General features: G+C 38.0%; 1 protein-coding gene across 15 annotated transcripts in view; it reads right to left on the reverse strand.

The window, feature by feature from the left end:
- SCMH1 (Scm polycomb group protein homolog 1) overlaps positions 1-26,903 on the reverse strand; it is a 214,811-nt gene that overhangs the window by 43,157 nt on the left and 144,751 nt on the right. For 14 of the 15 annotated variants that reach the window (XR_009221902.1, XM_058553829.1, XM_058553833.1 and 11 more), the window contains 2 exons: positions 9,773-10,005; positions 6,233-6,359 (listed from right to left, as the gene is read on the reverse strand). The exons of the other annotated variant lie outside the window; for it this stretch is intronic. Coding sequence is in view for 13 of the 14 variants with exons in the window: in XM_058553829.1 (XP_058409812.1) it covers positions 6,233-6,359; positions 9,773-10,005 (360 nt within the window). In the remaining variant the exon portion in view is untranslated. The remainder of the gene's footprint in view (positions 1-6,232; positions 6,360-9,772; positions 10,006-26,903) is intronic. 15 annotated transcript variants of the gene reach the window in all.

Raw genomic sequence — 26,903 nt, forward strand, 5'->3', positions numbered from 1 at the left:
ACAAGCATCTTTTCAGACCATAATGCCATGAAGTTAAAAATCAACTACAAGGAAAAAACCAGGAAAGTGACAAAGCTGTGGAGACTCAACAACATGCTACTAAACCACCAATGGATCACTGACGAAATTAAAGGAGAAATCAAAGCATATCTGGAGACAAATGAGAATGAAAATACACCGTACCAACTCATGAGATGCAGCAAAAGCGGTCCTGAGAGGGAAACTCATAGCAATACAGGCCCACCTTAACAAACAAGAAAAAGCCCACATAAGCAACCTCAAACTATGCCTAACAGAATTAGAAAAAGAGGAACAAACAAAGCCTAAAGTCAGCAGAAGGAGGGAAATAATAAAAATCAGAAAACCCTAAAGAATCCATTGGAAAACTATTAGAAATAATCAACTACAGCAAAGTCGCAGGGTACAAAATCAACTTACAAAAATCAGTTGCATTTCTATACTCTAATAACGAACTAACAGAGAGAGATGTCAAGAAGACAATCCCATTTACAATCACAACAAAAAGAATAAAATATCTAGGAATAAATTTAACCAAGGAGGTGAAAGACCTATACAATGAAAACTATAAGACATTATTGAAAGAAATCGATGATGACATAAAGAAATGGAAACATATCCCATAACATGGATTGGAAGAATAAACATAGCTAAAGTGTCCATACCACCTAAAGCAATCTACAGATTCACTGCAAATCCCAATCAGAATCCCAATGATATTCTTCATGGAAATAGAACAAAGAATCCTAAAATAAATATGGGGCAACAAAAGACCCCAAATAGCTAAAGCAATCTTAAGCGAAAAGAACAAAGCTGGAGGCATTACAATCCCTGACTTCAAAATATACTACAAAGCTGTAGTAATCAAAACAGCATGGTACTGGTACAAAAACAGACACACAGATCAGTGGAACAGAACTGAAAGCCCAGAAATAAAACCACACCTCTACAGACAGCTAATCTTTGACAAAGAAGCTAAGAACATACAACGGAGAAAGGAAAGTCTCTTCAATAAATGGTGTTGGGAAAACTGGACAGCCACATGCAAAAGAATGAAAGTAAACCATTATCTTTTGCCATACACAAAAATTAACCTAAAATGCATTAAACACTTGAAGGTAAGACGTGAAACCATAAAACTCCTAGTAGAAAATATAGGCAGTACACTCTTTGACATCAGTCTTAGAAGGATCTTTTTGAATATCATGTCTACTCGGGCAAGGGAAACAAAAATAAAAATAAACAAGTGGGACTTCATCAGACTAAAGAGCTTCTGCAACGCAAAGGAAACCATGAACAAAAGGAAAAGACAACCCACCAACTGGGAGAAAATATTTGCAAATCATATATCCGACAAGGGGTTAATTTCCAAAAAATATAAAGAACTCACACAACTCAACAACAAAAAAACCAAACAACCCAATCAAAAAATGGGCAGAAGATATGAACAGATATTTTTCCAAAGAAGATATACAGATGGCCAACAGACACATGAAATGATGTTCAACATCGCTAATTATTAGGGAAATGCAAATGAAAACTACAATGAGATATCACCTTATACCCTTTGGAATGGCTATAATTAACAAGACAAAAAATAAATGTTGGAGATGATGTGGATAAAAGGGAACTCTCATGCACTGCTGGTGAGAATGCAAACTGGTGCAGCCACTATGGAAAACAGTATGGAGATTTCTCAAAAAATTAAAAATAGAAATACTGTATGACCCAGCTATCCCACTATTGGGTATTTATCCAAAGAACTTGAAATCAACAATTCAAAGAGACTTATGCACCCCTATATTCATTGCAACATTGTTCACAATAGCCAAGACATGGAAGCAACCCAAGTGCCCACCAACCGATGAATGGATAAAGAAGATGTGGTATATATATATACATATAATGGAATACTACTCAGCTTAAAAAAAAGACAAAAATCGTCCCATTCGCAACAACAGGGATGGACCTTGAGGGTATTATGTTAAGCAAAGTAAGCCAGACAGAGAAAGACAACACCATATGATTTTGCTCATATGTGGAAGATAAACTAACACATGAACAAAGAGAACTGATTAGTGGTTACCAGAGGGGAAGGGGGTTGGGCGGTGGGCATAAGGGGTAAAGGGGCACATTTATGTGGTGACTGACAAATAATAATGCACAACTGAAATTTCACAATGTTATAAACTACTTTGACCTCAATTAAAAAAAAAGCTGTAAAAGGGGGAACCCTCCCCCCCAAAACACTGAGATACCACTACACACCTATTAGAATGGCCAAAATCCAGAAGACTGACACCGCCAAGTGCTGACAAGAATGTAGAGCAATAGGAATTCTCATTCACTGCTTGTGGGAATGCAAAAATGGTCCAACCATTTTGCAAGACAGTTTGGTGATTTCTTACAAAACTAAACATCTTCTTACCATACAATCCAGCAATCACATTCCTTAGTATTACCCAAAGGAATTGAAAATTTATGTCCACACAAAAGCCTGCACATGGATGTTTACTGTAGCTTTATTCATAACTGCCAAAACTTGGAAGCAACCAAATGTTCTTCAGTAGATGAATGGATAACTAAACCGTAGTATAGCCAGTATTTTATTCAGTCCTAAAAAGAATGAACTATCAAGCCATGAAAAGAGACAGAAGAAATTTAAATGCATATTACTAAGTGAAAAGGTGAATCTGAAAAGGCTACATACTGTCTGATTTCACCTATATGACATTCTGGAAAAAAAATTATAGAGGCAGTAAAAAGATCAGTGGTTGCCAGGGGTTGGAAGGTGGGAGGGATGAACAGGCAGAGCACAGAGGATTTTTAGGGCAGTGAAACTATTCTGTTTGATACTGCAATGGTGAATACATGTCATTATACATTTGTCAAAACCCATAGAATGTACAATACCAAGAGAGAACCCTAATGTAAACTATGGACTTTAGGTGATAATGCTATTTCAAAGTCAGTTCATCAACTGAAACAAATGTACTACTCTGGTGGGGATGTTGATAGTGGAAAAGGCTATGTATGTGTGGGGGTAGGAGGTATTTGGGAAATCTCTGTACCTCTGGCTGAATTTTGCTTTGAACCTAAAAAAATAGTCTACTAAAAAATTCAGAAGATAAAAAAGAGCTCTTCATAGCAGATGCAAATATCCAAGAGTAAGGAAGTAGAGTATAAGCATTTCCTAAACGTATGTGACCAAAGTTCCTGAATGTATGTAAAATCCTTTTACACAGAGAATTTTGCAGGACTGGTTTTCCACCAAACACCCTTTGGAAAATGCCACTAGAGTAATAAATGATGATACTTTTAAGAGTAAGATGTCAGAAACAAAAAACTCGATACAAAGTTTGGAAGATATAGTTGAGGAAAGTTGAGCAAAAAGACAAAGAGAATAGGGATAAGAATAAAGAGGGTTGAGAATATTAGAGGATGAGTTCAAGAGGTTCAACATCTGAATAACTTGCATTCCAGAAAGAGTGAAGAGAGATAAAGAAATGGGGAGAAATCACTGATGAAAGAATTAAAGAAAATTTCAAGAAACTAAAGAATGGAATAGGCACACTAAGTTAAGCGTCTAGTATGTGAGGTAAAATATTCACATCCTACGTGAAATTTCAGAATATTGGGGATGAATAGAAGCTTCAAAGAGAATAAACAGGTTTCATACAAAACTAAAGATGTAAATCTAAGAAAGATTTACATGGGAAAACAAAGACATGGTTAGGAGCAAACTGGGGATAACACAACAGAGAGGTGAAGAGCATGCCAAGGAACTCAGAAGGCTCCAGGAGAGATTTCTCTTAGAGTTTGAAATGGATAGAATATATAATGTGCTTGAACATAAACAGAGATGTATACAGTAGTAAGAGTAAGTTTAAGGTGGAATTAATAATAAGTACATAGCAAAATAAACCCATAATGAAGTAATAAACAAGACTGACTCTGAAAACAAAATGTGCAACAAAGGAAAAGTAATCATAGTACACTACAAGGCTCAATTGACTACAGCATTTAACAAGTTACAACACAATACAGAATTTCAATCTAATAAAAATTATAATATCATGGTATTAAGATAGGGAAGTACGTGAGGTGGGTAAGCGGCAAGGAGACTAAAAAGAGTTAAATCCTCCTCTTCTAAAGTGGGTTGTCAGTTGAAAAATGCCTAAAGCTAAAAAAAATAGCAATAGAAACATGCCATTTACATTTACGGAGGTAAACAAAAGAATTAGCTGAGTTAAAAGTGATTGTCTTTGGTGAGAAGTAAATGACAGGAATAGGAGAGTCTGTTTTTGTAATAATTCTTGTAGACCTATTGTTCTTTTAAACTATGAGCATGTATATAACTGATAAATATAACAAATAACTCTCAAAAAGTGTTGTGCAGTTAAAAAAATTAAAGGTAATGAAGGATACAGTGGGGCACACAGCTTTCAATCTGTGATAGCTTTTACTGTTAACATTTGAAGGGACTATAAAGGTAATCTGGACTAATCCTGTTCATTGTATAGGTGTGGAAACATGCTCAGAGGGAAGTAATGTCAAGGTCACAGAGAATGATCCAAGGCCCAATCAGAGGATGGTGACACAGTAATAGTCAAGACTGCTATAGCCTGGCCAAGAGCAAGAAACAGGGATACAAAGCAAGTTCCCACTTTTCCTAGGCTATGAGACCAGGCAAAGGGAGGGATGCCAGCTCACTGGCTGCCAGAAGAGACGGTCTGCATCATTTAAATGGAACAAGGAGGTATAGTCATGAAGCTCCCACTGCTGTGGGTCTTCTAGGTATTAATGGAAAAGGCACCCAGGCCCCTAAGTGGTATCTAGAATGATATGGTATACAGGCATCTATGGGGCATGTCATAAGGCTGGAAAATATAATCAATATTTTCACCAAGGTGTTCATCTGCCCTTACCTCCTCATCCCTGGAGCTTAGGGGCAAAGGCTACTGTTCACTAATCTAATGACACTCTTGGACTAAGCAAACCAGTAATTGGCTAGGGCTAGATGCAGATGATATACTTGGAGAAATCATGTGATAGGACTCTGACCAGAGCCAGACATCAATGCCACAGGCAGGTTCTATCATCTTCCAAAGGTTATTTAGGCCTTCCCTTCAAGCTCTAATATTCTAGGATTTGGGCAGAGACACACTCAACTCCTTCTGAGAAAAAGACTATCCCAACTTCCATGGGGATCATTCCAACTGCTCAGGCTTCCCTAAAGAAGATGGAATATCTGCAGAGTAACAAGAGCAAGGTTTCACATACGTATCTTTTTTTTTTTTTTTTGTGAGAAAGATTAGCCCTGAGCTAACATCCGATGCCAATCCTCCTCTTTTTGCTGAGGAAGATTGGCCCTGGGCTAACATATGTGCCCATCTTCCTCTATTTTATATGGGATGCCGCCACAGCATGGCTTGACAAGTGGTGCATCAGTGCGCGCCCAGGATCCGAACCTGCGAACCCCGGGCCGCCGAAGCGGAGTGTGTGCACTTAACCGCCATGCTACCGGGCCAGCCCCTCACATATGTATCTTAATTTACACATAAAAAATGAATATTGTTATTTATAGTTACCCTATTGGGAGGCTGTATATCTACCCTAAAGGGCTAGCTCTCTTAGAGTTACCTTCATAGATAGTTTATGAAATGGGAATAGATATGCACAACCCAGGTTAATTACCCACCCAAACTTCAGCCACCAGATTTTGTTTTTGAATCATTCATTGACTGGCTCCAAAATTAAGTTCACTCTCATAGTACCTAAGTTTGCCACCATCGGTGATGTTAAAAAAAAAAAGTCACAGCAGTTTCAGACATATTTGAGTGGTGGCAGGATTATTGTAATGCTGAAAGAGTTCTGGAAGGCACCACTAATAATGGACCATCCCAAACTGGAAAGGATGAGTATTATTACAAGCTGGGCCAGGGAGCTCCTGGTGCTGGCCCCACTTCCACCCCACTCCCATGCCCCAGGCTTCCTAACTCTGAGTTCACAGAACATCTACCCAAGTTTCATTGATTGTTTTGACAGGACAAAGGTTTCTCTGTAACTATTTCAAATGCCAAAGACAAAAAATTTTTTAAAAAGATTCTATTTAGTTTTACAAATAGACAAGGGGCTAATGGTGCATGACAAGAGAAAGTACAGACACTGGGGCTTGGGGCTTGTTGCAGCTAGTACCATGATCTGCTCTTACCTGTGGGGGCCTGCATGGCTGAGCTGGGGATGGTGGCAGCATCTTGGGGTACAGTGCTGGTATCCGGTTCAGGGGTGATGGTTGTTGGTGAGGTGGGTGGTGGGTTCAGCAAAGTCCGAGGTTTCCTCTGTTAAAATGGATGGGGAGAAGTTTGCTACCCATGACAGGTAACTTGTCTTCTCAATGCTGTATTCCTAGTACTTAATTCACCCATGAAACTGAAATACATTGTGGATGGCATTGTGTCTTGCCCAAAGCTGTACATACAGTAGATGTATTTTCTGAATCTATGTACAAGATTCTGGGCTTCTGTAGAGCCAGAGCTTAATTCACTATCTTTTATACTATATTGAATGTCATCATTTGAAGTTCCAGGTTCTTTATTAGCTGGGCAGACAAAGGCAAAAAAGGAAAAAAAAAAATGTGGCTTAAGTCTGCTTTGACATATTGTACTTTATTTCTCTCTCTTGGAAAGTGGAAATGTCCCTTCCTCTAACTCTATAGTACTTTCCTCTGCCTACCTCTTCAGCTTATTACCTGCAGTTTCTTATCTTAAACCATATACTCTAGTAATCTCTAACTATATTACTTCTCTAAAAATCCTGTGGTTTTACCTGGTCCATGCCTTCACAATAATAAACCGTCCCTTCTGCCTGGAATGCCTTTTCCTTTTTGACTTTACAAATATCTGTTTATCCAGGGAGCTCTTCTAGATTTCCTCTAGTTACTGTCTCTTTTGTGCCATCTCTGTACTTTGCATTGTTGCATTTGTCACAGTGTATTGTCATTATATATTTACATACTGGTGTCCCCTATTAGCCTGGTGCACCTTGAGGGTCTGATTCTGAGTACCATTCCTAGCATGGTACTTGGCATATAATAAGTGTCAATAAATGTTTTTCAATGAAGCATACAGTATAGAATATCAATAATGGGGGAAGTAATAAAAATAATTTGAGAGAAATCTAATATCTTCTTATGCTGTTCAGGGCAGTCTCTAGGGGAGAAAGATCTTAGAAGGTTCTTTCCAAGAAATAGTTTTCTAAAAGCTTTTCTGAATGCAAAGAAAACATAACCATCACTGAGATCCAGAAATCCCTTTTTACTAAATGTCCCATGTAGGGTCCACTGCTGGGAGCTGTATAAACCTGTCTGCCTTCTAGGAATGTATTATCTAAAGCGATAGCAACAATGACAGCAGGCATATATAAAATGGCCTTGTCTGTGAAAGTAATCATGCAAATACTTATGAAACATTCAAAACACACATGGGACATGGACATCTCCTCATATTTTTTGATATTGCTAAAAATAAAAATCCAAATAAGCAATGAGTCAGGGAAGAAAGGAAACACCAGTTCAAATTTACTGAGTTGGTGGTAGGATTTCATGAGGTCCCTGAAGGAACAAGCCTGGTGAGTTAGATGCCTAGATATTGTAGAAGAAAACAGAAGGATGGAAGGCATTATTACTATTTGAGATAGATGCATTTTCATGTATTATATCTATTCATATATAACCTCATCTCCATTTTATTGGTGAGAAAACTGGGGCTCAGAGCCTTACTCAAAGAAGCTTTTCCAAAGTCACACAGGTGGTCACAAATGGAGATGAGATATAAACCTAAGTTCGTGTGGCTTCAAAGCCTATTCTTGAGTCACAAGACCACTCTGCTTCATAAAGGAACATAAGGGTCATGGGTTAAAAGGAAGGCATATACACTTATAGGAGTTGGCAAAAGGACAGGAAAGGAGTTAGGGAGTCAAATGCCAGGCCATAAAATACAGGATAAGATGAGAATTATTGTTTTTAAGAGGGTTGGAAAGAAAGAGGACTTTGGCTACTATGTTTAGGACTGCCTGAGGAAGCAGAGCAGAGGCTACCATAGAATCATAGTCTTTAGGTTTTGAAGGCCATTTAATCCAACCATCCGTCCAATACTTCTACTTCCCTCTCCCTGAAAACACCCCTCCCATATGGTCATTCAGTCCCTGATGAAATACCTCTAGTGATGGGAGATTACTACTTCCATTTTGGGATAGATTTAACTGTTCATTTTATGTCAAGACGAAGTTTGTCTGCTTGAGTGTCTGTTTTTTGGTTCTGGTTCTGTCTTTGGAACCTCACAGACAAGTTTTCTCCCTCTTTAATCTGACTGTCCTCAAGCTGTCTTCACATCATCAAAAGCATGGCTTCTCTGGTCTTGGAATCTTTAGTGCCTTCAGCTTCTCCTCCACAACATGAGAATGAGAAGAGAGTAATGGGGACAAAAATGAATCAGGACCTGGGTTAGGGGTTAGTGGTAACAGATTATGTGTTACACAGAAAGATCAGGATGTGACATTGAGAATTCAAAGCCAAAAAATAAGAGACAATCTCAATTAGAACATGATCACTAAAATCATCCATCCATCCATTCTGCATATACTAAAGATCTCCCAAGAGACTGAGATATAAGATACTGCAGGAGAAAAAGAGAAGAAAAAGATTAGGTTCTTGAGCTTGAGGAGCTTATATTCTAGAAGGACTGAAGTCAGCTGGAGCTAATAAACAAAAGAAAACCAACCAAACAATCAACAAAACCTAGGAAAGAACTTATAAGATTGGAATGCCCAGGGAGAACTGGGTATCATTTCCACAGCGGAACTCTGGTAGTCCAGTTCAGGAGGGAGCTGCAGGGAAATCTGACAGGAAGTGAGTGGAGAAGCTGATGCCAAACGAAGCCCTAGAGAAGCAGCTGAGGAACTTTCATATCGACGGTTTCCCTAGGGAAGATCTGCATGAAGAACTGGTCACGACTAAAAGGCAATACTTTCAGTAACAGTGCTCAGTGAAGCTCGACTCAGCAGTCTTTTCCTACGCTGGAGTAAGTGTTATCTCCCTTAGGAAATGTGAGGGAGTGAATATGTGGTAGGGCAGCAGTGATGTTGGGAACTAGAAGATCTGGGGACCCATCTTTGTAGCCGGTGCCATTTATTAGCTATGTGACCTTAGGGAAGCCATTTCATATCTCTAAGTCTCAATTCACTTAACTATTAAATAACATTAACATTACTCATCTCCTAGGGTTTTGTAAAGATCATGTGATATGTATGTAATGGTGTCTGACACAGAGCCTGATACTTAGTAGGTATTTAATAATTTTCTTTTTTTTTTTAAGAAAGGGAAGGGATAGAAAAATAAATACATTTACAGAGTCAATTTGGTCTTTCTGTTCACATGCCTGGGCATCTACTCTGAGTAGGTTAACAATTAGCAGCAGGGCCTTCCATCTATGGAAGATATTAGACCAGAATTCCCTCAAATGTGAATAACTTTCAAAGTCAAAATTTGTTTCTTATTCACACCATCCTATCTCTAATATTACCAACTACCAGGTAAGTAGCTAAGTAGGGATAACAATCTAGGAGATTCCTCTGAAAAGCACATAGAAGGTGGAGAATAGGGCCAGACATGCCCCTTTTCAAGACGGATGGATATGCATGGGTTACCCCTTTATAACCCTTTATCCCTTTCTGGGAAACCCACATTTTTACCTACCTTACTGCCAGGTTTGGGACCCCTCTTCTTTGGGAATTTCAAAGGTTCAGCTGACTTGGATGGGGTAGAGATGGGATGGGGAATTAGGGGCTTGGGTGTCCGGCCCCGCTTCTTTCCTGGTTTACGCCCCCTCTGCCCTGGTTGATGCTCCAAGACAGTTTTGGTGCTGCTGTGGATGCTGGGCTTCTCAGTGTTCACATCAGATGCAGGATAGGGATTCTTTGGAATCACAACTGCAAGAAAAAGACTCATTCTATCACCCTCTCCTCTCACCTGCATTCCCCTCCCAGCCAGAGGGAAAAAAAGACTTGCTACTTCTGCTTGGGTAGTTTTATCTCAAGAAGTTAGTTTCCTGGCATCTGACCTAAATGTCAGAAAATCTCAGAGGAGAATTGAATTTAGATTGGCTAGAACTGGAAGTTTTAATTATCTCTGGCAAATGCAGAAAAAATATTAAATTTTTCTCCCCAAGGCATCTAGCTAAAGCATATAAACAGAACCATAGGCTCAGAGATGGAATGGCTCTTAGAAGCCTACATCTTCTTCTGCTAAGAATGAAGCTCTGAGGCTCAGAAGAGGAAATGATGCCTTGTCCAGGTTGCACAGTGAGTTGGGATAAGGACTTATGTTTTCAAACTGGGTCCTGACAACCAAGTCAGGGATTTTCCATATCAAGCTACTTATGGTTTTAGTATGATTTCTGCAGTGAGGAGTAGCAAAACACATGGAAACATATACATCTGATAGTATCTCTCCTTACCTTAGAAATCTTAGCTCCACATTACCTTGAAGGTAAAGTCCAAATTCTTTATCCTGCTAGATACAAGGACTTTTGTGACTTTGCCCCTGCCTTGCTCTCCAGTTATATCTGGTCATTTCCTGACACCCACCCCCATGTTCTAGCCTCACTGTTTTCTGCATACCAATTCATTCATATATGTTGAGATTTCTATTTTTCTTGGTTAGACGTACATGAATACTCAGTTTTCAACACTCAGCTCCAGGGCTACCTCCTTATCGAGGCCTTGTCTGACTACACCCCAGCCAAGGCAGTACCCCTGCCCCCACCAAAGCATTCTGTAGACATTCATGTTAGAGTACTTTCAATTTTACTCCACTCATTCATCTTCTTAAATTGAGAATTCTTCAAGGTAAGGGATTTGTAATTCAATCCACAAATAGTTATTGAGCACTTACTACAGGTTCTACACTGTTCTAAGCCCTGGGGATAGAAGAGTGAACAAAACAGACATAGTTTACACTCTCATGGAGCTTACCTCCTAGTGGGGAGACAAAAAATAGACAAATAAATATACAATATAATGTTAAGTACTATGATTAAAACTAAAGCAAAGTAAGAAGATAGGGGGCAAGGAAAGTCTTCTTTCAGGAGGTGACATTTGCACAGAGCTCCCAAATGAAATAAAGGCAAAGCCTTATGAAGATCTGAGGAAAGAACCTTCCAAGTAGAGGGTATACAACAAGTACAAAGATTCTGAGATGGGCACATGTTAGCGTGTTTGAGAAACAGAAAAGAGGTCAGTAAGGCTGGAACTGAGTGAGCGAAGGGGAGACTGGAGGGAGATTAGGTTAGAAAGGGAGTAGCAATAAGATCATGTAGGACTTTGTAAACTGTGAAAATGAATCTGAACTTACTCTAAGTATAAAGGGAGGCCACTGAAGGGTTTTGAGCAGAGGAGTGACAGGATATACTTAAAAGGAACACTCTGGCTGCTCTGGGAAGAGAAGGGGCAAGAGCAGAACTAGGGAGACTAGTTAATAAACTAATTACAGTGGGCAGGTAGAAGATAAGGTTTCTTATGCTTTCAGGTAGGATGTAATAGATTATGGCAGTGCAATGTTGCTGATGCAACAACTAGAAAAAGTCAGATAAATTATTTTAAAAAATACTGCAGTGTTGTAGAAATCAAGAGGATTAGATGAACAGGAATTTCCAGATCTGGGTGGGGATGGCTTCTGAGGTAGCTGACACTGTTTTCTTTTCTGAGGGTATTTGCCAACTTTGGGCATTAACTAGGATCAGGTTTGGCCTGTGCAGAGGAGCTCTACTGGAGAAAAGAGAAATCAGAGAGACTCTTGTAATAGATTGGAACTTGAGGAGCTCCATTCGTGTGGCCAGTTTTCCCTATTCGACATCTTCTGAGTTCTGAGCCTGTGCACTGGAGTCATAAAGCTAGGCTGAGAGCTTCCAAAAGGCAGAACGACATCTTGCATAATGTCGCGATTTTAGAAGACAAGATTGCACTAGAAGGAGGAGGTCTACCTCAAACACATAGCTGATCTCCTCTTCAAGATAAATGCCATATTTTGAATTGTAAGGAGTGAGAGGTCAAAGAACTAAGCCCTAAACCTCTCAAGGGTAGGACAATCTCTTGCAGTATTTCAGGACTGAGTAGATGGAGACCTATTAGGTTCTCAATCAAAAAGCCCAAGAGGACAATCAAAATGTCCAAGGAACAGGGATAAACCATAGGTACAATCCAGACCTAGACTAGCTCAATCCATGAAGGGATCAGGCCCTTATTCTACTAGCCTAACAGAGGAAAGGAAGAATTCTTTCTGATGGAAGATATCAGCTGAAGACTCTAATAGTTCTTTTATATAATATATCCAGTATATCATAAAAAATATTAGATATAAAAAAAGGCAGAACAATGTGATTGGCAATCAAGAGAAAATACAGACAATAGAAGGAGATTCATATATGCTCCAGATAACGAAAAAAAAAAACTTTAAAATAACCATAATTAATATGTTAAAGAAAGTAGAGGAAAAGATTAATAAAATGTAAGAAAAGATAAATAATACCCACAGAAAACTGGAATCTATATAAAAAATTATATGGATGTCCTAGAATAAAAAATATAATATTAGAAATGAAGAACTCATTGGATGGATTTAAGGGCAGACAAGATTCAGCAGAAGAAAGTATTAATGAACTTGAAGAAAAATCAACGGAAAACATCCAAAGTGAAGCAAAAATATGGAGAAAACAGATTAGAGCATTAGACACATGTGGACATAGTCAATAGATCCAAAATATGAGTAACTATAATCCCAGAGAGAGAAGACAGAGAGAATGAGGCAAAAGTAATATTTGAAAACTAATGAAAGAGCTTAGAAATCCACAAGCAGCAAAAATAAAAAAAAAATCTGCAAAACTATACCAAGAAATATCACTGTTAAACTGCTAAAAATAAAAGGCAGATAAAATACAAATGAAATGAAAGACAGAGATAAAGTTGGTTTGTTTTCGTGAGGAAGATTAGCCCTGAGCTAACATCTATTGCCAATCCTCCTCTTTTCGCTGAGGAAGATTGGCCCTGGGCTAACATCCGTGCCCATCTTCCTCTACTTTATATGGGATGCCGCCACAGCATGGCTTGACAAGTGGTGCGTCAGTCCCTGCCCGGGATCTGAACCTGTGAACCCTGGGCCGCCACAGCGGAGTGTGCGAACTTCACCACTACGCCACTGGGCAAGCCCCCGGAGATAAATTTTTAAAAGCAGTCAGAAGAAAAAAGAAGCATTACTTTTACAGAAGCAACAACAAGACTTACGGCTGACTTTTTAATAGAAACCATGGAAGCCAGAAGCCATAGGATGATATCTTTAAAGGGCTAAAATATATAAACTGCCAACCTAGAGTTCTATACTCAGTGAAAATATCCTTCAAAAATGAAGGTGAAATAATATTTTCAGACAAATCACAGCTGAGAGAATTTGTCACCAACAGACCTAAACTACAGGAAATAAAAAGGAAGTTCTTCAGGCTGAAGGAAAGTAATCCCAAACGGAATGATGGAACTGCAGAAGGGAATGAAGAGCATAAGAAAGGGTAAATATGTGGGTAGATACAAAATAATATTGACAATTTAGAACAAGAATTAAAAAATGGCTTGTAGGGTTTATAACATATGTGTTAGTAAATCATATGAAAGCAATTGCACAAAGGATGGAAGAGGGGGATAAACAGAGCCAAATTTTGTTAAGAATTTTATATTATTTGGTGGATTGGTCAGAGCACTTATTTAAGGTAGGCTTTAATAAACCCAGGATGCACATTTGCATAGGGTAACTAACTGAAGAATTATATGAGAATGTATCACTAAAAGCTAAGAAGAGAGAAATGAAATAATAAAACATACATGATTAGTCCAAAAGAAGGCAAGAAAGGAAGAATAAAGAAATGCAGAAGAACTCAAAGAGAAAACAAAAAGCAAAATACTAAATGGTGGACAAACTCAAATAAATAACTACAATAAATACAAGTGAATTAAGTAAAACAATTAACAGGAAAAAATTAAAATACTGGACCCAATTATATCTGTTTATAAGAGGGCCCTGCAATACACTATTTGACATTGATCTTAGCAGCATCTTTTCAAATATCATGTCTGACCAGGCAAGGGAAACAAAAGAAAAAGTTAACAAATGGGACTACATCAGACTAAAAAGCTTCTGCAAAGCAAAGTAAACCAAGAACAAAATGAAAAGACAACCCACCAACTGTGAGAAAATATTTGCAAATCACTTATCCAAAAGGGGTTGATCTCCAAAATATATAAAGAACTCATACAACTCAACAACACGAAAACAAACAACCCAATCAAAATATGGGCAGAGGATATGAACAGGCATTTTTCCAAAGAAGATATACAGATGGCCAACAGACACATGAAATGATGTTCAGCATCACTAATTATTAGGGAAATGCAAATAAAAACAACAGTGAGATATCACGTGACACTGGTCAGAATGACCATGATTACCAAGATAAAAAATAACAAATGTTGGAGAGGATGTGGAAAAAAGGGAACCCTCATGCGTTACTGGTGGGAATGCAAACTGGTGCAGCCACTATGGAAAACAGTATGGAGATTCCTCAAAAAATTAAAAATAGAAATACCATATGATCCAGTGATCCCACTACTGGGCATTTATCCAAAAAACTTGAAATCAATGATCCAAAGAGATTTATGCACCCCTATGTTCACTGCAGCATTATTCACAATAGCCAAGACATGGAAGCAACCCAAGTGCCTGTCAACTGATGACTGGATAAAGAAGATGTGGTATATATATACAATGGAATACTACTCAGCCATAAAAAAAGACAAAATTGTCCCATTTGCAACAACATGGATGGACCTTGAGGGTATGATGTTAAGCGAAATAAGCCAGACAGAGAAAGACAAATACTACATGATTTCCCTCATATGTAGAACATAACAAATACATGGATAAAGAGAACAGATTAGTGGTTACCAGGGGGGAAGGGGGTTGGGGGTGGGTTAAAGGGGTAAAGGGACACATATGTATGGTGATGGACAATAATTAGACCACTTGGGGTGACTGACCACAATGAAGTCTACTCAGAAATTGATAAACAATAATGTACACCTGAAATTACACAATGTTACAAACCATTATGATCTCAATAAAGTTACTGGGGGAGGGGGGAGGGAAGAGTGCCCTGAAACATAAGAACACTTGAAATATAATGACAAAGGAAGATGAAAACAGATGAAAAAAACATACCTTGTACACATTAATCAAAAGAAAGTACTTGTGGCTATATTAACATCAGACAAGGCAGTCTTTAATGCAAAAAGGATGACTAGACTAAAAAGGGACATTTAATCAAGATAAAATAGTCAATTCAAAAGAAAGCTAAAAGAACCTTAAATTTTTATGTACCTAATAACACAAAATATATAAAACAAAAGTTTAAAGAACTAAAAGGAGAAACAGACACACAATCATGAATTGGTGATTTTAACATATCTCTCTCAAGAGGTAACTGATCGGTCAAGAAGTGGAAAAAAATCAATAAGAATAGGAAAGATTTGAATAACAAAATTAACCAACTAATAACATAACCAATTAACCAATCCATCTAATTGACACATATAGGACACTATACCCAATATATGTAGAATATACATTCTTTTCAAATGTTTATGGAATATGTTGGGTGAAAAAGCAATCCTCAATAAAGTTCTCAAGCATTAAAATAATACAGAATATGTTCTCTAACCACAGTGGAATTTAAATAGAAATCAACAACAAAAAATTAATTAGAAAACCCCAAATGTTAAGAAATTAAGTGACATATACTTGTAAATAACTCATATATCAAACAAATTAAAATTGAAATAAGAAAAATTTTTGGAACTTAAAATTCCTGAAAATATGACATATCCAAAGGTGTGAGATTTAGCTAAAGCAGTGCTCAGAGGGAAATTTATAGCTCTAAATGTTTACATTAGAAGAGAATAAAGGTTAAATATCAATGATTTAAGCTTCTATTTCAAAAAGCTAGGAAAAGAACAGAAAACTAAACTCACAGAAAGTAAAAGTAAGGAAATAATAGAGATGAGTCGATAACTCAATGGAAAAAAAGAAAGCAGACATATAGTAGAGAAAATTAATAAAGTCAAACTTTGGTTCTCTGAAAAGATAACCCTTTAACAAGCTTGATTAAGAAATATAAAAAGAAAATATAATCTACAAATGTCAAGAATAAAAGAGGGATTTCATTATAGATCCTTCAGACATTAAAAAGATGATAACAGGATATTATGAATAACTTGATGCAAATAAATTTGAAAATTTAGATGAAGGGCAACTTCCTTGAAAAAAACACAACTTCATTTACATGAATACAAGAGAAACAGAATATGAAGAGCCCTATACATAACAAAAAAATTGAAATTGCAACTAAAAAGAAAATTCCAGGCCCAGATGGCTTCACTGATGAATTCTAGCAAACGTTTAAAGAAGAAATAATAACAAATTGTACAAAATCTCTTTAGATAAATACAGGAAGAGGAAATGCTCCCCAACTCATTTTATGAGGCCAACATAACCCTCACACCAAAACATGATAAAGATACTACAAGAAAACAAAACTATAGACTAGTATCCCTCATGAACATAGATGCAAAATTCTTAAGAAAATATTAGCAAATTGAATCCACTAATATATAAAAAGGATAATATATCACGACTAAGTGGGGTTTATCCGAGGAATATAAAAGTTGTTTAACAATAGGAAAAAAATCAGCTTAACTCACTACATTAACAAAACAAAGAAGAAAACCCATATATCATCTCAATAGATGCAGAAAAAGCATTTGACAAAATTCAACACCCAATCATGATAAAAATTATCAGTAAACTAGGAAAACAAGGGAATTTCCTTATAGAAAAGAGCATTTATAAAAAAAATCTATAGCCAACAGCATACTTAATGATTGTGAAATATTGAACACTTTCTTACTGAATTATAGAATGAAACAAAAATATCCACTATCACTACTTCTACTCAACATTGTACTGGAGGCCAATGTAATAAGGAAAGAAAAAGAAATAAAAACTATAAACACAGATTGTAAAGAAGAAGTATTATTTGTAAACGACATGATTTTTAACATAAACTGCACCCTCTCCCATCTACGAAATCTATTAAAATACAAAAATAAATTTGGAAAGGTCACTAGATACAATTCAAAATACAAAAACCTATTGTATTTCTATATATACCAACAATTATAAATGAAATTAAAAAACCCCAAATCAAATATTCAGTGACAGATGTGCAAGATATCTACACTAAAAGCTATAAAACATTCTGAAAGAAATGAAAGAAGATCTAGATACACATGGCCATGAAGGGATATATCACATTCACGGATCAGAAGACTCAATATTATTAAGCTCTCAATTCTCATCAAATTGATCTAGAGTCAATGCAATTCGAATCAAAATCCCAGGAGTTTTTTTTTTAATGTGTGAGTGTGCAAATTGAGAAGTTAATTCTAAATTTTATTAGGAAATGTTAAGGGTCTAGAACAGCCAAGTCAATCTTGATGAATAACACAAAAGCTGGAGGGAGCACTTCCATCATCAGATATCAAGACTCATTATAAAGTTACAGTAATTAAGATGTGTTGTTGGTATAATGACAGACAAATGAATCAATGGAGCAAAACAGAGTCCAGAAATAGACTCGCACATACACAGTCATCTGATTTATAATAAAAGTGTCCCTGTAATTCTGTGTGTAGGGGGAGAAGAAACATGGTCTCTTCAATAAAAGAGTCATGAGTCTAATAGATACCCATATGGAAAAAAAATGAGACTTGAACCCTACACTTCACACTAGATACAAAAGTTTATACGAAAGCTAAACCATTAAACTTTTAGAAGCACACACAGGGGAATATCTTAAAAACTTTGGGGGGTAAGCAAAGATTTATTAAACAGGACACACAAAGCATTAATTATAAAAGATTGACATATATGACTTCATTAAAATAAAAGATTTCTGTTCATCAAAAGACAACATTAAGAAAGTGAAAAAGAGGGGCCAGCCCCATGGCATAGTGGTTAAGTGTGCATGCTCTGCTGCTGGCAGCCGGGGTTCAGATCCCGGGCACGCACCAATGCACCCCTTGTCAGGCCATGCTCTGGCGGCGTCCCATATAAAGTGGAGGAAGATGGGCACAGATGTTAGCCCAGGGCCACTCTTCCTCAGCAAAAAGAGGAGGATTGGCATGGATGTTAGCTCAGGGCTGATCTTCCTCACAAAAAAAAGAACGTGAAAAAGAAATCCAATGAGTGGGAAAAGATATGCAAAACACATGTCAGAAAAGTAACATCCAGAATATACAAAAAACTCCTAAAAATCTGTAATACAAAGACTGACAATCCAATTTATTATTTGTTTTTTATTTTTATTTTTTTGGTGAGGATTGGCCCTGAGCTAACATCTGTTGCCAATCCTCCTCTTTTTGCTGAGGAAGATTGGCTCTGAGCTAACATCTGTGTCCATCTTCCTCTATTTTATATGTGGGACGCCTGTCACAGCATGGCTTGACGAGCAGTGCCGGTCTGTGCCTGGGATTCGAACCTGTGAACCTTGGGCCGCCAAAGCGGAGCGCGCAAACTTAACCACCATACCAATGGGCTGGCCCTGACAATCCAATTTAAAAAATGGATAAGACTTGAAGAGCCATGTCACAAAAATGAATATACAAATAGCCAATAAGGACATGAAAAGTTGCTGAACATTATTAGCTATCAGAAAAAATGCAAATTAAAACTACAAGATATTATATCTCCACCAAAATTACTAAGAAGAACTGATAATAACCTAACATTGGTGAGGAATGTGAAGCAACTAGAACACTTACGCATTGCTGGAAGGAATGTAAATCACTGAAAAACTGCTTAGCTTTACACTCTATCCTCCAACAATGCCCCACCTTGATATGCACCCAAGAGAAATGAGTGGTATGACCACCAAAAGACATGTACTAGAATGTTCACAGTAGCATTTTTCAGAAGACTCCCTGGGGGGTATTGCAGGCATTATCTAGTAAATCTGATTATGTACAGATTCTATGACTCAGCAATTCCAATATTAGGCATAAACTCCAGAGAAATTCTTGAATATGTACACTAAGATACGTGTAAAAGAATGCTCATAGCAGCGTTATTTGTAATAACTGAAAACTTAAAATCAGTCAAATGTCCATTATTGGTAAAATGAATTTTAAAAATTTTATACAGTTAGTAGTTTTCAGAGTATGGTCTGGGAACCCCTGTGGGTCCTTGAATTCCTTTTGACGGTTTGTAAGGTAAATACTATTTTCATGATACTAAAACATTATTTGCCTTTCTCACTCTCATTCTCTCACAGTTAAGTTTTCCAGAGGCTACATGTGTGACATCATCACTCTGACAGCTAACGGAACGTGTGCTTGTATATTCTTATGTTTTAAAAAGTTCTAAGTTTTAATTTCTAATACACTGATATGGATAACTCACATAAATAAAAGCTCTTTGGGGTCTTTAAGGATATAAAAGTTTCCATACCAAAAGGTTTGAGAACCACTGATCTGTAATTATAATCACTTCCTTGTCCTTCTTTTTGAAACCCACTTGCCTAGAAAAAAACCCAATCCAACTCTCTACCTATTCCACGCCTAAGCCTGAGTAACTGAAAATGCCAAATGTGTAAACTGATTCCTATAAACCCTAAGAATGCCCCATATAGCTCCAGTAACAGACCATGGAATCTGAGCTGGGCAGGGAGGTAAATGATTTACTTTGGAATTCCTGCCCTCACATGACAAAGGTGCTGAGTTCTTAGTTGGTACCCAGCACATGTTTGTAGAATAAAAAAAGGAAACAGATATAAGAGAAGAATTGAACAGAGCTTTACTTGGTCTTATAACAGTCAGAAAACAGTTATTTTTCTTCTTTTTTCCCTTAAGGCTAGACAAAAAAGTCTATGATGACAACTGGCAAAGAGGTTTCCCTCTCTGGCCTGAAGGATCCAGAGAGAAGAAACTAACCAATTAATTACATTTAAGAGTTCTGAAAAAACCAGGGCATGCAGGTCACGTGTGAGTAGCTGGCCCCGAGATTACACTTCATACTAATTTAAAAGCTTCTTAATAATGAATTTCTTAAGCTATCCTAAGGGATTCCAGGATTTGGAAGTTCTTCCTACCAGGAAGCCCTGTCCTGCCACATTCTAACTTAATTATTCTAGTTGAAAAAAAAAAATTGAGGTGATGTCAGGAGACCAGAAATCTAATTCTAGTTCTGTCCCTTATGGTGTGACCTTGAGTTTGTCATTTAAACACAATCTTTTCTTATTTTCCCAAATGTAAATAATGAAATAATTTAATGACTGCCCTACTTCAGAGAAAAATGAAAGATTTAAATATTCTCCAACATATTTTCATGCTACTAAGGTTGACAGAACTACACCCTTAATCAACAACAGTTTGACAAAATTCTTGTACATCTGTGGTTTCATGTGGCCTTCATAACAATCTTTGAAGGCTGACATTATCATCTCCTTTGACAAATGACAAAGCGAGACTCAGAGAAGTGAAAGTGGCAGAGCCAGGCATAATTCTAGTCTTTTGAATCTTCTCTGCACACATTCTGTCAGGTAGCCTAGGAGGAAGGAAGTGCTCTCTCTTCCTTCAGGAGCACAGGAAGTGGCAATTCATATGTTATTTAATTTGATCACATCAGTTGAAAATTTAGTAAATGCTAAGTATCAAGGTTTGCCAATTATCTATGGCACAAAAACTCCAACATGATTCTTGTCCTAGAGGAATACAATCTTGAGAAGGTTAGGAGTAGACCTTTACACAATTAATCACAATTCAGTGGGTATGGGTTGGGATAGGGAAGATACAAGATGAACCTGGAACACGCTGGTCAGAAAGTAATGGGGATCCTCAAAGAATGAGGAGCCCATGTCAAAAGGACACAGGAGCCAACTTCAAGGGGCTTCCACTGGCCAAATCTGGGACAATTTGAGCATCAAAACAAATAATGATAATAAGAAATTATTACTGAATAAACTAAGAATCCATGAGTCCATATTGATGTAAATAAATGAATAAATAAAAAAACAGAGAAGGGAAAGCTTTTACTCATATTAGAATCCCAACTAATAAATGTGGAAGAAATGAGGGAATCAGGAAATAGCCATTTGGGCAATAATTGACTCATGCAACACTCATCAATGTATGCTAAAACTATTGAGTGAAAATTTGATGAGAAATAGGATATTTATAGCCTCAAAGTATTTCTTCACAAGATTATTAATTAATTACAAAGGAATGAAGTGAAGAAACTTGGTAGATACTGCCTGAACCAAGTAATCAAAGTTACTATATGCAGTAATGGGACAAATAGACATCATGTATCTCCATATATGATGCTTTGAGAAGAATGTCACTTCTAGAGCATTCCTGTCAAAAATGTAGAACCTGGGGCCGGCCCGGCGGCACAAGCGGTTGAGTGCGCGCACTCCGCTGCGGCAGCCCGGGGTTCGCCGGTTCAGATCCCAGGCGCGCACCGACGCACTACTTGTCGGGCCATGTTGTGGCGGCATCCCATATAAAGTGGAGGAAGATGGGCATGGATGTTGGCCCAGGGCCAGTCTTCCTCAGCAACAAAAAAAGAGGAGGACTGGCAGATGTTAGCTCAGGGCCGATCTTCCTCACGAAAAAAAAAATGTATAACCTGAATGTAATAATGAGGTAACATCAGACAAATCCAAATTGAGAGCCAGTCTGTAAAATAACTGGACAAACATGTATAAAGAAACATTAAGGTCATGAAAGACAAGGAAGGATGATGGAAGAACTGTTCCAGATTAATGGAGACAAAGAGACATAATTAAGTGCATCTCATGATCCAGAATTTTCTTTTCCTGAAAGGACATCATTGGGACAATTGGCAAAATATGAATAAGGTTTATGGATTAGCTACTGGTACTGTATTGATATTAATTTTCTGGTTTTAATAACTGTAGGTCTATAGCTTAGCTCTTAAAACTATACCAATATTAATTTTCTGATTTTAATAATAGTACTATGCTTATAGAAAAGTACGCCCTTATATTTGAAAATATACACTAAGTCTTTAATAGTAAAGGGACATTATGTATGCAAATAATTGTCAAATGGTTCAGAAAAAAATATGTATTGTGTATCAAGATAGACTGATGATGCAAATGTGATGAAATGTTAATATTTGGGGAATCTTGGTGAAGGGTATAGGGGAATTCTTTGTACTACCATTGCAGTTTTTCTGTAAAGCTGAAATTATGTCAAAATAAAAAGTTTTAAAAAAGATTCGTGAGTGCGGTGCCAAAATGTAGACATACATAGAGTTATAAGAACCTGGAGGAGGGAGTGACTAACTCTGCAAGGGAAGGGGCGGGGGAAAGGGAGACAGGCAAATGAGACTTGTCAGGCAAGATTTCAAAGTACACAACATTTTACGACTAATCTTTGAAGAATGAATGGATCTTGCATTAGGAAAAGGGCAAGGGTGGAGGGTGAGTTAGGGTACTTCAGACAGAGAAGACAGTATGTAGAAAGGCAGGGAGTTGTAAAAAAGTATGGTCATATGAGGACCTATGGATATTCTGTGTGCCTTAAGTCCATAAGAAGGACAAACAGGTAAAGTTTAGAGAGAGATGCTGGAGCCAGTTTGAGAAGAGTCCATATGACATTTAAGGAATCTTCCAGCTCTAACACACAAAGACTCTGCCAAGAGGTATTAGGGTGGATACTATGCCCCTACATATGGAAAAGGTAATGGTGAGGTTCATTGTAAAAGCAGAGGCACATCTAAGGCAGGATAGTAGCACATAAAGATACGTAGAACTGGTAAACTACTTCTGATTTGTGCACATATGTATGTATCTAATCCTTGTTCCCTTGGCCATAATAATGACCAACAATGTTGCTAAAAGGCAGCCAGAAACTGTTAAGGCCAAGAATGGAGAAAGGAGGTAGTTTACAAATGGGTGCCCCCTAATGATGGAGTTAATTTTGCTTAAAAGGAACTTATATTTACTGAGCACCTACTGTGCAAGTGGTGCCATACTATCTGCAATGGCAGTATGGATAATCATTGTCAATAAAATTTACTATGGTGCATAAGAAGCAGTATATACTGGCAGTTAAAACAATGGGCTTTATAGTCTTGCCTATGAAGCATATATTATTATCTCTATTTAAACCAGTGAGGCAACTGAAACTTGAGTAACTTGGCCAAGGTCTCATAAGTAACGAGGCAAGGCTGGAATTTAAAACTAGGATGTCTAACTCCAAAGTCCTTGCTCTTTCCCTCATACCACACAGCTTTCCTCTTACTAACTCAAGATCCATTCACTCACTCATTTGTTCATTCATCATCCAACAAACATTCTGTATTGAGAATACATTATGTGGCAAGCTCTATAGTATGAACCAGGAGTACAGTCATGCACCACATAACGATGTTTGGTGAACTACGGACTGCATATATGATGATGGTCCCATAAGATTAGCACCATGTAGCGTAGGTGTGTAGTAGGCTATACCATCTAGTTTGTATAAGAACTGTAAGGGAGGAAAAAATTTTCCTCTATCCTTCTAGGTTCTTTTGGCTGGTCTAAGAATTAAATTGATATGATACAGAGTAACAGGAGAAAAATAAACAAAAATTTAATAACATGTATACTTGGGAGAAATCCAGGAAAACCGAGTATCTCACCAAAATGGCTGAAGCCCTCATCTTACATACCATCCTCAGCTAAAGACAAAGGATGTTGGAGGTGGAGAGAGTCAGGGACGTCAAAGGGAAAGAAGGCAATTCACAGGTAGGTGAAAAGGAGCAAACATTTAAAAACAAGTGTTTGGCCACACAGAAACAGAACACCACAGAGGGGAGCCCAATAAACAGGCTTTTCCAGGTTTCTTCTTATCTACCACTTAGTTCATGTTATGCTAGGGTGATAGCTCACTTCTTGAGATAGGTTTTTTTAATCTGAATTCTTTTAGGCAGCTAAGGATGAGGTAACAAGAAAAACTGAGTCTTTTGTTTCTTAAAAACAATCAGCCTAAAATAATCCTCATGTTAAAAAGAAACATTTTGGGGTGGCAAATTTTGTTTTCCTTCAGTAAACTCTATGATGTTTGCACAATGATGAAATTGCCTAATGACACATTTCTCGGAACATATCCCCATTGTTAAGCGATGCATGACTCTATAAATAAATAAATAAGTAATCTCAGATGGTGTTAAGTGCTATGAAGAAAATAAAACGGGCCAGCCCAGTGGTGTAGTGGTTAAGTTCGTGCACTCCCCTTTAGCGGGCCGGGGTTCGCGGGTTTGGATCCTGCACGTGGACCTACACACTGCTCATTAAGCCATGCTTGTGGCGGCATCCCATATACAAAGTAGAGGAAGGCTGGCACAGATGTTAGCTCAGGGACAATCTTCTTCAAGCAAAAAGAGGAAGACTGGCAATGGATATTAGCTCAGGGCCAATCTTGCTCACCAAAAAAAAAAAAAAGAAACAAAGAAAAGAAAACAGAGTAATGTGATAGAGAATGACTGAGGGATGGTCAAGAAAGGCTCTTTGAGAAGGTGACATTTGAGCTTAGACTGGCATGACAAGAAGGAATCAGTCATGTGAGGATTTAGGGCAGAGTGTTCCAGGCAGAGGAGACAGTAGGTATAAAGGCCCTAAGAAAATAATGAGCTTGACTTGTTTAAGAAACAAAAAGAAAGCTAGAGAGACTGCAGCAGGGTGAATAGAGGAAATAATGGCACAAGATGAAGACATAAAAATAGGTGGGGTCAGATCATGTAGGGCCTTCTGGGTCATGGTAATGACATGATCTAATTTCTTTTGAAAAAGATCACCCTGGATGCTCTGTGGAGAATGGATTATAGGAAGGCAAGAATGGAAGCAGAGACATCAGTTAGGATGCTAACTGTAGAAGTCCACGGAAGAGATGATGGTGGCTGAGATTAATGTGATAGCCGTGAGGGTACAAAGAAGTGGACAAATACAAGATACATTTTGTAAGCAGAGCTGACAGAACTGCTCAACTAGATGGAGTAGGGGGAGGGAAAGGGCAATTCAGGATGACCATTTACCAAGACAAGGAAGACTAGAGGAGTAGGAGGTTTGGGAGGAGGCAGGTTGGAAATCAAGAATCTGTTTTGGCCATATTATGTTTTAAATGACTTTTAGATATCTAGAGATAACAGGTAGGTAGTCAAATAAATGAGTCTGGAGTTCCATAGAAAGGTCAAGAGTAGAGATATAATTTTGGCAGTAATTAGCGTATAGACAGTATATAAAGACACAGGACTGACTGAAATCACTTGAGAGGAAACAGAATGTACAGAATAGTATAGGAGAGCGCTTAGGACAGAGCCCTGGAGCACTCCAACAACTAGTGGCTGAAAAGTGGAGAATACTAGCCAAAGGAGACTGAAAAGGCATAGTGAAACAGGAATTGAAAATCTAGAGAGTGAAAATCCAGAGTGTAACATCCCAGAAGCAAAGAGAAGGTAGTGTTTCAAGGAGGGAGTGATCAACTGTGCTGGAAGTTATTGAGAGACTCAGCAAAATGAGGGCAGAGAAGGCTTTGTCAACATGGAGGTCAACATGTTCTTAAGAACAGTGTGGGCTGAAGAGCAGTTGGAGGGGGCTGAGGAGCAAACGGTAGATAGAAACAGAAAGACTGACTAAGGATCAGGGTGTTTTTTAGAAGTTTTACTGGTGTAGTAGGTAGCACGGCCCTCTAAAGATGTCCACACCCTAATCTCTGGAAACTGTAAATACGTTACTTACATGGCAAAAGGGATTTTGCAGGTGAAATTAAGGTTGAACTCTTAAAATAGAGAGATTATCATAGATTATTCAAATAGGCCCAATCTAATCACATGAATCCTTACAAACTGAGAACACTCTCCAGCTAGAAGCAGGAGAGATGAGGCAGAAGGAGGAGATCAGAGAGAATCAAGGTGTGAGAGGGACTCGACCCACTGTCACTGACTTTGAAGAGCCACAAGCCAGGGAACGTGAGCAGCCTCTAGAAGCTGAGTATCCCCCTGGACAACAGCCAGTGAGGAAATGGAGACCCAAGCCTAGAACTGCATGGAATTGAATCCTCTCAACAACCTAAATGACCCTGAAAGCAGATTCTTCCTTGAAGCCTCCAGGTAAGAGGTTAGGCTGGCTAACACCTTGATTTTGGCCTTGTGAGACTGGAGCAGAGAAACCAGTGATCTCACCCAGGCTTCTGACCTATAGAACTGTGAGATAATAAATTTGTGTTGGTTTAAGCCACTAAGTTTGTGGTCATTTGCTACAGCAGCAAAAGGAAATTAATATACTGTGAAACTTCAGAGACATGGGGTATTAGCTGGAAGGGAGATGCAAAGTCAAGTGAGAGTTTTGAAAGACGGGAGATATCAGAACATGCTTGTATGTTGATGAGAATGTTTCAGAAAGGAAGGGCTGGAGGAGGAAACCAGTGAGGCAGATGAAAGTGAGGCAAGAGAGAATGCAATCAAGAGAACAAGTAGAGGGGTTGGCCTTTGATAGAAGCAGGGACTCTTCATCTATTGAAATAACAAGACAGGCACCATAAACTGTGCCAGATGCAAAAGCCTGCCTCTGGGCAATCAGTGGTGATACTGGACCCTTCCCTTTGAATATGTTCTGTGGGCCCCTTAAATGCAAACCATTCAAATACAAAGACCTCTTTGGAACAGG

Source organism: Diceros bicornis, chromosome 13, assembly GCF_020826845.1.
Source record: "Diceros bicornis minor isolate mBicDic1 chromosome 13, mDicBic1.mat.cur, whole genome shotgun sequence".
NCBI classification, from domain to species: Eukaryota; Metazoa; Chordata; class Mammalia; order Perissodactyla; family Rhinocerotidae; genus Diceros; species Diceros bicornis.